Genomic DNA, 12861 nt, shown 5'->3' on the forward strand with positions numbered 1-12861 from the left:
TCTTATACGCATAAACTGTCTTCGATTTCCATCGTTATTATTCATATCATATTCTTAAAATCTGCCTATGAAATTGCCAATTTGCTTCACCACTCCTTCCGACATAAAGCCTATTGGCAAATCATAAATCTAGACCCAGAAAGCAACATCATGTAAAGGAACCAGCTCCGGAGATGGTTCATTCCTCCATCCATTCATTATCAAAAGATAATTGTCATAAGACCAAGGCCCAAAATTGTAAAATATTTTTTTATACTTCAATTCATTCATGTGTTGTGTAAAAATAAAAGAAAATAAGTTAATTCAATATTAAAAATAGAGGTTGCAATCACGAGCAAATTCAGGGGTTTAAGAGAGGGCTTAACACTCACTGACTGCTAGAAAACATTAAAAAATCTATAAAAGCTATGAATGGAGTATTAATTTTGTATGTAAAAACACTTAAAAAATATATTAATTTAGCATTTATAAATCACAATAAACACCCCTCTCAATAATTTATATACAAATTGCAGTTATATACAAAACCCTACGATACATCACAAGCCCGATACAAATTTAATAGGTTAAAATTTTATTAATTAATTAATGCATCATTTTTTTAAATTCTAACATAAATTTTAGGTTGAATAAATACATAAAATTATTATTATAATACTTCATATTTTTATATACTACCTTAATAAAAATAAAAGAAATTTGCATTTTTTTATCTACTTGAAGAGCTATTTGGTTCACATGTTATCGGTAGTGGATACTAGTTTAGAATTAAAAGAAAGAAAAAATAATTTCGAAAAATGGAACCAATCGGGCACTAACTCACCAACATGATATTAATAAGTTAAAAATAAACAGTCCACTTGCATAAATAAATTCTTTGACTCCCTCCCCATCCTCCAGACGCAACCCCAATAATCAAATCGGGGAGTAAAAGATTTAAAGAAACGAAAAAATAAGTTCATTATTCCGCGAGAGAAAGAACAAATTATCTATTTCGCGATCTCGATGCACATACTAATTTGAAGAAATAAATAGTAAACAAAAACCAGCTCCTAAAAGCAAAATTGGGGCTACCATTAGATCAAAAAATCTATAATTGTAAGCCTATAAATATCACATATATTACAGACACGAGAATAACGAGAACTTGTACAGCGGATATAATATACTCGACCAATGAAAAAGAAGATGCAGACACTTCCCCGGGAAATGACAGGTGTAAACGAAAAAGTGTACAATTATCACCTTTTCATTCCTAAGATCAAATGGACCGGGATCATAATTAAATTCCCCAAGAAGAACTAATCAGTAAATCTTTGAAATTTCATTGTACCTTCATCCAAAACAGCCATATTCTTCCTTTTCTTTGATAGCTTTGTTGGATTTTGATCTTCAGAAAATTGAGCAGCCGTTCGAGCCCGCAATTCTTCTAGGCTCTCTCCTTCCTTTGCTCTCTCCAAAATCTGAAAACCGTTTCAGCAGTTCGAGTAATCGAATCCGAATTCTTTCAGCAAAGTAAGAGGTACTAGAGTTTAGGGGAGTTACCAAGTGTCGACCGTAAAGATGGGTGCTCGAAAGTGCTTCAAGAGCGTTCTGTGTCTCTTGCTTCGTAACGTATTCCACGAATGCGAAACCTCTGTGGTTTCCGAATTTCATTGGCAACCTTAAGCGCTTGATCTGTGCATTTTACAGGAATTGGTCACAAACATTCAAGCTGAAGAATCCATGCATTATTATTATTTGGTAAGCATAAATCAGCGTGAATGATAGCATTCGAAGCTCGTAGCGATACTGATCAAAAGAGCGACATGCACAGACACGGGTACTGTACCCATGGTGCAGAAAACGGCATATTTTAAAAATATGAGACACGGGTAAGGCAGGGACATGCCAAATTTATATATATATATATATATATATATATATATATATATATATATTTTATATATATAAATAACATTCATAAGTCATTATAAATAATAAGTAACATCCAAAATAAGTCATCAGTTCATCAAAAAAAAAAAAGAATTAATACTTCAAACTATTTAAACTACCAAAAATAGGCGGCTGCTATATTCTTTTCTTTAGATTTTGATTTCTTCTTTTAATTAGGTTTTTTCTTTAATATATATCAACCCCTTTTGTGAAATTATAAAAAAGTAAACTCTATATTCTACTTAATTAACACAGAAGTCGTGTCCCCGAAAAAAAGAGGAGACACTTATTTTAGAGTGTTGGGTGCCTGTCCCTGAGTGTCCCTGGAGTGTCAGATTGTGCGACACTCGTACGTTAACCTCCTAGAAGTGTCGGTGTTTCCTAATATACAATCCATTTTATAATTTTACAAAATTTTCTAGACCTAATTTTAGCAAATTACACACCGGTTTCAATTTGTTAGTTGAAATTTTGACGGGTAAAATACATCTATGGCCCCTTAACTATAGGTCTATTCTACTAACGTTATGGTACCTAAACTTCATTTCTTGACATAAACATCTTTGAACTTTACGTTAATGAAACATTAAACTCGAATCAACAAAGATCCATTAAAAAATTATCAAAACGACAAGGTTAAAATAGGTAACTTCTGAGAAAATATACTTGCCTGGCCAAATGGACTAAATAGCTGTCTGAGATCTTTCTCTGTTGCCTCAAAAGCTACATTTCTCACAAGTAACTTTGTAGAACTTCTATCCTTGTCAACCTTTTTCTTCAATTGTTCATCCTTCTTGGCATGACATAATTGTAAGATGAGAGCATGCCCATCCAAAACAGTTCCCTGCAAAATTAAAAAGTTATGCAGGTGAAAAGCAGCAACAAATTCAAGAACCAACTAAGATGTAAATTAAGGATGACAATTCGTGTAAGTTGGTCGTGTTCGTGTTGCGTCAATTAGCGGGTTAGTGTCAAATTAGTCAAACTTAAACCAACCATAACATTTCGTGTCACAATTGTGTAAACCCAATCGGGTTAATGTTGGTTTCGTGTTGTTTTCGGGGGTCAAATGTAATTTTACTACCTCTGTTAATGACGACATTTAAAATATAAGAGGATATAGGAATACTTCTAAATATTTATGTCATTTTTGGATTAGCAAGTTAACTCTGACTGTTGAAAAGTTTGACCAAAAATTTATTTAACAAACCCCTAATTCATTTAGATTATGTTGGGTTCGTGTAATGTGTTATGATCTCTATTACAGATGACATGTAAAAGTATAGGAGGTTCAAGTCGTGTCTGTGGGTGAAAATTGTAATTTTATCACTTCTAGTAATGACATGTAAAAACATGTTTTACATTGAGAAGATATAATAATAATTTAAATATTTGTGTTAGCAAGTCAAATCTAACGCAATCCAAAAATGTGTCAATTTCACGTCAACCAAAAATGGCACATTACCTGTATAATAAAATAAAGGGTAAATAATTTATTAGTCCCTTACTTTTTACCTAACACACTGCTTAGTCCCCCTATTTTGAAAAACACATTATAAGGTCCCTAGCTTTTGCTAATATTAACCCTTTGGTACTTTTGTCTAATTTTTTAGACTTGTAATCGTTATATTTTAGCATAAACAGATAGATATAAAATAATAGAGTAACATGGTCAACTTGTATTGTACTGCGGTTGTCCTAAAAGCTAAGATATGTTCGGTTAAAAATCTAAAAAGATAGATAAAAGGACCACAAGGTTAATATTGGCAAAAGATAGGGACCTTAAAATGTGTTTTTCAAAATAGGGGGACTAAACAGTGTGTTAGGTAAAAACTAGGGGACTAATAAATTATTTACCCTAAAATAAAACCCACTAAATTCATGTTGGGTTTGCGTAGTGTACTGTGTACACAATTTGACACCTCTAATGTAAAAGCTATGTTCACAATTACCTGTAACACTGTACAAATAGATGCTGCTGTCTCCACAGAGTCAAACTCTAGAAAACCAAAACCCATCGAGACATTCTTCCCGTTTTTCAAGTGCTTCTTTATCTGCATTTGCAAAAAAATAAACCCTAACGTAAGAATTCATAGGATCTAAAAGTATTATTCGAGGTTTAAGGACAGAGAATATTACCCTAATACTTAAGATCTTCCCATCCTTCATTTGTTCACTGAAGTGCTTTTTCAAACTATCCTCAGACGTCTTGAAATTCAGATTCTTGACAAATAGTGATCGTGACTGTAGCACAGCAGGCAATGAAAAGAAAAATATCAGACAATAAAACTAAGCGGGGAGTCGAAGCAGTCAACAGTTAAATCAATCTATCAAAAAATTATTACTTTATTATTCAAATTTAAAAAATCATACATTAAGCAATATTAAATACTTTTCAAATTTATAGGTCCATTCATATTGTAATCATTAGTAAGCTGAAATGAAGAATAGAAAGCAGAAATGAAGAACACAAAGCAGAAAATAATCAATTAGTAATTGAAAGCAGAAATTTTTTATAGGTCCATTCATATCGTAATCAATTAGTAAGCTGAAATGAAGAATAGAAAGTAGAAAATAATCATCTATGGGAATGAATTTCACTTTTTTTTTTTTTTTCCTGAAAACAAAGGAAACACCCAAGGACTCGTCTGAAACAGCTAGCTCCATTTCGCTTAAATCTTTTTTCCCTTCCATCCAGAGACGTGATAAAAGGAGGGACGGAACTTATTTAGTATGAAAATATCTATGGTTTCACTTTTCTATATCTTTATTCCCTTCTCTAACTGTGTTTTTGGCTCACTCCTTTTATGAAATTTAATCATGCTGCACGAACATGAAAGAAAGCTAATCCCGTTTGTTCATAAATGCATGTAAATGGGTTGATAACAGCAGTTAAGAGTCAAAATAGTAGCCCAGACCAACCTTTGTATATCCTTCCATCCCAACCAACCGTCAATAAAACAGTTAACAATGAACCAAAATTGGCCAAGTTTCAGTAACCCAAAAAATTAGGATACAAATTTATGCCTGGGCCTATAAAAGGGGCCACACTGCTACCTAAAACAGAGCATAACCGTCTTATGCTCTACAAACAATGTGCGAACATGTTCATGTGAACCTATGGAGCATTTTCTTATCACTCTGGCCATTGAGAGAAACCCTCTTCCACAAAGGAGAAAATGCTGCATAAATTTTGATAATTTTAAAACCAAGGACCAAAATGTTGGGAAACTTAACAAGCTTTAGGAAATACATTTGATAATTTAAGCGACTAGAGTGTTTAAGGTCGTAATAGGAAACTGCATCTAGCGAAGTTAATTTCCTCCCTCCTTTCTACTCAACAAACAAACATGTATAGAACTACCAAATTATTCTACCCTGCCTTCTTGATAATCATGCCTATAATTCTCTTCTTTTTCTCAAGCAAACAAGGAGAGACAAATTAATAATTCAGGCAGAGTAAGACCTATTCTATGACGCGATTAAATTATGCAAAAAAAGAGAAGGAAAAAGAAGACTGGAAAAGTCCATTTATGCTCTACCTCAATTCTATCAGGATCAATATCAATTTCAGATATGCCTTCCACATTTTGCTCCAGCATCACTCTCTTGGCATCATGTTCTCCTACAGCATTACTACTATCTTCGTTGCTCTTTGATACTGGACTTTCACTAAGAACATTACTAGGAGCCCACTCCAAATATAATGGAGCATCCCTAAAATATTCACACAACAAAGCAAAAAGTTAATTTCCAACTAATATAGTTTTCAAAGTAGAAAAAAGCATTCATAGGATATTTCGATTCCAATAGAAGATGAACAGATACTATGAAGAAAAAGGGAAGAAAAAGGGAAGAAAAAAACTCACTTGTAACGCTTATAAGCCAGACCTTTAAAAGCAGAACGAGCTTCAGATGGTTCAAGAAAAACAACCTGAAATATCATGAATCGAAGATATAAATTATAAGCTGATACATGAAACATGACATCAACAATCAGCAATTCTATCTCACTTCTTCTACCTACAACTAACCATTTAATGAGAAAATAGCTTGAGAAACGAAAATAACCATCAAAATTACAGAATAATTTTCCGCAAACAAACAAGATGAAAATCAATTGAGATCGCATTTTAGATAAATGCCTATTTTAAATGATGAAACTGAAATTGGAATGTAGTTTCTGGTATTTATTATGTACACATGGTCTTCAAAATTTACCAATTTCATGAAAATATATTATGGAAGAGGAAAGCAAGCTTATCCTTATGGGGCAGAGGAGTGCTAAGATATAATACTTAAATTGCATAACTTGAAATTCAACCTCCATTATATATATACACATATATATTTGATAGAAATGATGTAAAATTGATAATAAATATTTACTTTCAAAAAGAAAATTTCGCTTCTATCAAAAGTTGGTGTAAGTTTAAATATTATCATACAGTTAATGACAACATGGTAGAAATCTAATCTGATAGATTAATTCTTTCAGGGATCAGATCAATGATCTGTTGTCCAATCGTCCCCAGACATCAAAAAGGTACATGACGTAATAGATGAGGTCATTTGAACTTTCTAGACAATCCTTTTCTACAGCCTCACATTTCATGTAATACAACTGATTTGCGTTCTACAGGATGGAAGACTTAAATTTTTGTAGAAAACTCGTTACAGGTTTACACTTACTTGGTTTCTATCTAAACGCAAACATTAACATAGCACCTAATATCGTCCAAAAAAAGATGGCTACTAATTGGATGCACCGAGTTTAATTCTTGAGTAGCCCAGTTTTTCTGAGTAAAGTATAACGAACAAAATGTCTACCCTGATTTACACAGTTTTAACTCTTTCTCCCTAATATAAGCAACCTCGTGTTATAACAGATCCCAAGTTATTGTACTTCGTGAGAACTGTAAAATCCAACTTCACAAAAAGGACAAAAAAAAAAAAAAAAAAAAAAGGTTAATTCGAATCACATACCAAGGCCAATGTTTTTGTTGGAGGGAGAATAATTTTTTCCAAGCTACCAAATTTCCCAAACATCTTAGAAAGTTCTCCTTCGGAAGAGCCATATGGCAAGTTCTTTACTAATAGAACATGGTTGCTTCTTTTCACAGCATCAGTTTTCCCAGCAGCAAATTCCTCTAGAGACTTAATGTTTACACCAGCACTTAGAAGAGCTTTTTTTGTCTCTGCAATCACTTGAGTTTCTCCCAAAGCAATACGTACAGCCAGATCATCAGCTTCACGGTCAAGCAAATCACTCTTACTTACACCATGTCTTCTAGCAATGTTCTCAGCCACCTAACAGTGCACAGAATGGAAGAATAGGACAAAATTTTAAATCGTAACTTGCAAAAGCACACAAAAGAAACACATCTTACAATATTAGGAAAATAAACTAGTTAAAAAATAATAATGAAAGAAATCTTACTGTATCAGGACGCATAAACAAGCTGTTCCATGCTTTTGTATCTCCACTAGCTTCTGATGCCTTTCTTTCTTCCTCTCGACGTTGCTTGAAGGTTTTTGGACCTTGCGTTAATGTGTCATCAATCCTACAGATCATAAGATATTGACTCACTCAAGAGAACTTGGAAGAGAACAGAGATCAATGCATGATAACACTACTTACTCTTGCTTGTTAGACGGATTTTTCTTTTTAGCTCGCATGACATGCAATAATCTTCCTTGGAAAATTGAATTGTCCAATTCTTCTAATGCCCTTTAGAAAAATTAATCAATTATTAAGTCAAAAAAAATTACTTGAGGAGAAAAAAGGCAGTGAGTAGAGAGAGAGTGAGAACCAACATAGTGTTCTTCACATAGTATAGTCAATTCTAAGAGCAACTACATGACCAAAATGGTCGAAAACAAGTAAATTAAGACTACATAGAAAAACATATCTTTGTGCATAATGGATAAGTATGTGCCTATCTATTTCATAATAGATGGTGAAAGAATTCAGCTCTCAAATTTATTTCAAGAAAAGTAGATTTGGCAGACAGTGCAACCAAGATATAAAGAACTGTAATGAAAGCAAAAATGTCCTTATATGTTTGGAGAAAAAGAAATAAACATCCAGATAAATAAAAATGAGTGTGAAGATCGAATTTTCATAAACATTCAAGTAGCACCACCAAATAAATGTAAAAGAAGTGTCACTAAACTCATCCAAGTATTATATTCAAAAGGAGTTTCAGCATATAGTTAAATACAATTAGAACTTCCATGTAGATGTACATAGAAAATGTGCAAAAAGGTATTTAAAGGCTATGTCTAGCAAGCCTTGGAGTTAAAAGCATATGATAAACAGGGGATTTCAGCCTGTACAGATTTCAGCACTAAGCCACAAAATACCTTGATGCAGATTCTGGAAGCGTGTAGCGAACATAGGCTATTCCCTTGGACCTCTTTGTATCTTTATCAACAACAAGATGGACCTCTGAGACGTTGCCAAATCTACCAAAGTGCTCTTCCAACTCATCCTCCCTGTTAAATTAGAAATAATGTTTGTGAAATATAAATGGTTGAGTATTAACTGCATGTTCAACAAATAATCAGCAACAGCACATGCAACTGGGAAACTAAAAATTCTTATCATGCTCTTGACAGCAAAAGAATTACAGAAGGCATAATCTAGAAGAAAGTAGACTAGTATGCATACATTGCTGTGTATGGCAGATTGCGGACGAAAAGTCGACCAGCCTCAAGAAATCCATCTTTCTCATCTTTTGAGTTAGATAATGTGTTATCAGGGTCAAGAATTTCACCATCTCCAACAGGCACTTCCTCTACAACCTCCACTTCAGCTATGCCCCTAATATTATTTTTCCCATTCTGATCTAATTTTTTAATTTGCTTGTGGCTAAGACCTTCTTCAAATTCACTTTCTGAGCTTGCAATATCATTTTCGTCAATATTTTCACTGCTTTCACTTTCTGAATCCGACCATTCTTTCTTCACTCTACTCTTGAAGTAATCCATATCTGAAACAGCTAATTCATCACTGGTCACATTCAATTTGGGAACTAACTTCTCTTTGTCTTCTCTCTTTGCTTTGATTTCCTTCTTACTGTCTTTAAGAGTGTGATCAGAAATTGGAGCAGGCACAGTGTCGTCATTCGCCCACAATTTTGACTTCACCCGTGGTTGCATGACCTGAAGAAATTCCTGTAATTGGGAATCATCATTCTCCATTACATCTTCATTAGTCTTCTTAACTTTTTGGGCCGGTTTGATGCTCGAATTTTTATCGATACTTTCTGTTGCTTTTTGATCCTTATTCTTAGAATGCCGACTCCATGGACGAGGAATATCTGGATCTCCAAATCTATACGCAATCTGGAAGAAAGCTGGCTTAATTTTTCTCATAATTCCAATTCAAAAATAGTCTTTCATATGCTCTGGGAATTAAGCATCCGACAATGACAATTTCATCACAAAAAACAGAAGTAGAAAAAGCACACACATACCTCACAAGAAATTCTACAAGTATCAAAGTAAGATTTATTGAAGTATTTGATAGCTTCTTCTGCTTCATGTTCAGTTCGAAACCCAATGAACGCAAATTGCCTACTCTTACCATCTCTTCAACCAACAAAAAATAGAACAAAACAAAAAACCAGTTAAGAAAATTCAATAGAACATCAAAGGATTCCCCTGAAGAAGAATAAGAAGAATATCGAGAAAGTACTTTGTTCGCATCAGCTTTACATCAGTAATTTCTCCTTTCTTAGAAAACATCTCTCGTAGGCGATCCTCGGCTGCATATTTTGGTAAACTCTTCACACAGATTCTAGACCTAAAACACAAAAACAACCATCGGGCATCCGAAAAAAATTGCAAGAGAAACTACTATTGAATTTGGGAGAGTAATAAGATACAAATATTCAGCTACTTACATGTTCTTCACTTTTGGACAGACCTTTCCCGACAAGTAGAAGACGGCAGGGGCAGGGCGGTGGATATGACGTGCGTTTTATTGTATAGAGCTCCTCACAATTCCTCTACAAGACAAGTGGGGGTGGGCATTCGGTTAACCGGTCCAATAGGTAAATAAATTAACCGAATAGAAACTATCGGTTTTTTAACCAATGGGACAGAAACCGGTCCAAACATATCGGTTAGCCATACAAACGGTTAACCAATAATTTCGGATAAGTTTTTTGGTTAACAGTTTTTAACCAGTTCTCAACGGTTAGCCATAATTTTTACCCAAACCTAAATTTTTAAATAATATTAAAACATAAATAAATTCAAATAAATTAATAACTAAAGTTCTTTCAATTTTTTAATTACACATCAATAGGGTAATATAATGGTCATTACATCACATGCATCAGTAAACATAATCTTAATGTGATGTTGATCTAACGTTGGGCTTCATTCATAGCATCCACAACTGAGCACATAAGAGCTCTGTAATATGAATGAATCAATGCAGCTGCTGCCACTAGGAGTATGAGAGAGGATGGTTGTAGGCCCATGAGAGAAAAATATCAATTATCAAAAGATTTGACCAATTTTTAAGTGCATGATTCGAATAACATTATTCTGAACACATATATATCATTGGAACACAACTAAGTGTAAAAAAATACTGCACCCCTACATTCCATAGCAACCTGGATAACAACACTACACAGGCATCATGTGAAGCTCCAACATGTACTCACTCAGCATACAAAATAAGATAAGCTGGCAAGGCATCATATTTTCATCTGTAAGAGATTAACAAAGAAACACACTGAACTGAACAAGCATGGATGTTGAAGATATAAAGATTTCGGGCTTGACAAATATAATTTTATGCCCTTCATTAAAATACATCTATTTAGTGGACTGCTTAACATTTTTGACATGGAACGAAATCAGTAATAACCACTACTTCACAACATACACTCTCAAGATCAACTAATTTTTCTTTTGGTACCTAATAAGCAAGCATAGAGTTCGTTAGATTAACTGCATCACCAATTCTCAACTATATGCATGGTTATTTGCATCCAAAATAAATAACCATTTATTTTGAAATAGTTTAACTTGAAGCAAGAGGGCGAGCCTTGGCGCAACGGTAAAACGTTGTTGCCGTGTGACCAGAGGTCACGGGTTCGAGTCTTAGGAGCGGCCTCTTGCCAATCAAATTGGTAAGGGAAGGCTTGCCCCCAATACACCCTTGTGGTGGGACCCCTCCCCGGACCCTCGCTCAGCGGGGACGCGTAATGCGACCGGGCCGCCCTTTAGTTTAACTTGAAGCACACCACAGCCATCAGAAATAACAAATTACTCAAAATTGATTTTCATCTAAACACATATAGACATAATGATAGCGACAAGAACGAATTTATACATTTTCTAATTAAAGAATTAAATGCTACTACATAGAACAAAAATAACATCTAAATCATAACTCATACAGGCAAGCAGCAATTCGAAAATCTGTGCAGCAGAACTGCAGGCTAAATTGCAAATAATTTTAGAATAGCAAAAAACATTTCAGATATACTTAATTGAAACAAGTTTGATAATAAACCATAAAAAAACTTTGCTTGAACAACAATATCCATGACATCAGAGCCAAAATCTAAAGGGTGATGAACGAACGCCGAAGTGTTGAAGGGAAACAAGGGGAAAGGAAAGGAATGACCCTCAATTCCCTTGTCTATTTGGATTTATTCCAGAAAGAGAATGCAATAACCCCTAATTCCCTTTGTAACCATTTGGTTCAAATGGAGAAATCGACCTGTGTAAATATCAACCACAGAAATTCAGTACAATTTTACCGTGTTATGTCACTGGTTGGGGAAAGATCAAAACGCACTTTCTATAACCAAATAGTTTTATCCATATATAAATAAACAATAAAAAGAGAAAAATAAAAGTGGACATACAGTGGAGAAATTGGATGAAGAAAGTTCAAAGCATATTAGATAGAACCCAAATTCAAAGCACGGGAATTCAAGTAATTTTGCCTATATATACTATTTTGTCTATATTCGTATCTTAGTTGCATTCTTTAATCCAAGTCTTCTAGGATATATGTATCCAGCAAGCTATGCAGGTAAAAATACAAAAGGGACTTTCTCGCTTAAGGATTTGTTATTCTTCTGCAATAAGCTTGCACGAACCGCAAACGACAAATTTTTTGCTATTTTTGAAGTGATTAATTCCTTGTAGTATGGGCGAAGATCGAATTAGGAAAATAGAGGGATTTTGCAGAAACAATCGATCTACTAAACAAGTAAAATTTAAACAGAACTCCAAAAGGAACGAGGAGAGAGAAAGTAATGGAGGAAGAGAGAGTGAGAACTTACCGATGGACGGTGGAAGAACCGGCGACCGACGTCGAAGGATGGCCGGGGAAGAGGAGGGCGCTGGAGACTGAACTGGGATAGGCTGAGCGGGAATGGGGAGGAGAGGGAATCTAAAACCCAAGGGTGGTTGGGTAATTAGCTCAAAGACACTTTGAAGACGTTAAATGTCATGGTTGTCTCAAAATGGTCACTTAATTTCAATTTGTCTTAATAAAATAATTCAATTTTAAGTTTTGTCAAAATTAGATCACTCCATCAATTTAAGTGATTAAAATGGACCAGAATAATAACATGAGTGACACATCAGCATGATTCAACTTAGATATATAGTTGAAACGACACATGACATCCATTAATGCGCTACCTGTCAGCCACGTGCCAATTATTTTTATGAAAAAAATTAGTTTTTTTCATAAAAATAACCAACATGTGGCTGTCACGTGTCGTTTCGATTAGACATCTGAGTTAACTCATGCTCACGTGTTAGCCATGCCACGATCCATTTTAACCAATGAAATTGCCGAAGTTATCTAATTGAGACAAAACACAAAGTTAAGTGATTTTATTCAGACAAATTGAAGTTGAGTAACCATTTTGAAACAAT

The 12861-nt window shown here is 34.2% G+C and overlaps 1 protein-coding gene across 3 annotated transcripts; it reads right to left on the reverse strand.

Moving 5' to 3' along the window:
* Positions 1-1053: 1053 nt before the first annotated feature.
* Positions 1054-12378, reverse strand: LOC136223216 (multiple RNA-binding domain-containing protein 1-like). 3 transcript variants are annotated; one of them, XM_066011104.1, is made up of 17 exons: positions 12258-12370; positions 11548-11686; positions 9846-9950; positions 9638-9745; positions 9417-9531; positions 8609-9285; positions 8302-8433; positions 7577-7666; positions 7376-7499; positions 6922-7245; positions 5805-5869; positions 5478-5652; positions 4075-4179; positions 3888-3989; positions 2606-2779; positions 1546-1677; positions 1054-1463 (listed from the first exon to the last, which is right to left on the reverse strand). In XM_066011104.1, coding segments are annotated over exons 3-17 (2487 nt in total). In that variant the 5' UTR covers positions 9848-9950; positions 11548-11686; positions 12258-12370; the 3' UTR covers positions 1054-1301. The 3 variants fall into 3 exon arrangements, with proteins under 3 accessions (XP_065867176.1, XP_065867177.1, XP_065867175.1); XM_066011105.1 differs by having other exon boundaries at positions 11477-11686; XM_066011103.1 differs by lacking the exon at positions 11548-11686 and having other exon boundaries at positions 12258-12378.
* Between the last annotated feature and the right edge of the window lie 483 nt (positions 12379-12861).

Source organism: Euphorbia lathyris, chromosome 3 (assembly GCF_963576675.1).
Source record: "Euphorbia lathyris chromosome 3, ddEupLath1.1, whole genome shotgun sequence".
NCBI classification, from domain to species: domain Eukaryota; kingdom Viridiplantae; phylum Streptophyta; class Magnoliopsida; order Malpighiales; family Euphorbiaceae; genus Euphorbia; species Euphorbia lathyris.

Excerpts from the sequence above, each read along its gene's own strand:
- LOC136223216 (XM_066011103.1), bottom strand. Across the intron at positions 7,667-8,301 it reads CTTCCAGAATCTGCATCAAG|GGCATTAGAAGAATTGGACA; the intron begins GTATTTTGTGGC and ends ATTTTTCTAAAG. Across the intron at positions 2,780-3,887 it reads CTATTTGTACAGTGTTACAG|GGAACTGTTTTGGATGGGCA; the intron begins GTAATTGTGAAC and ends TTAATTTTGCAG.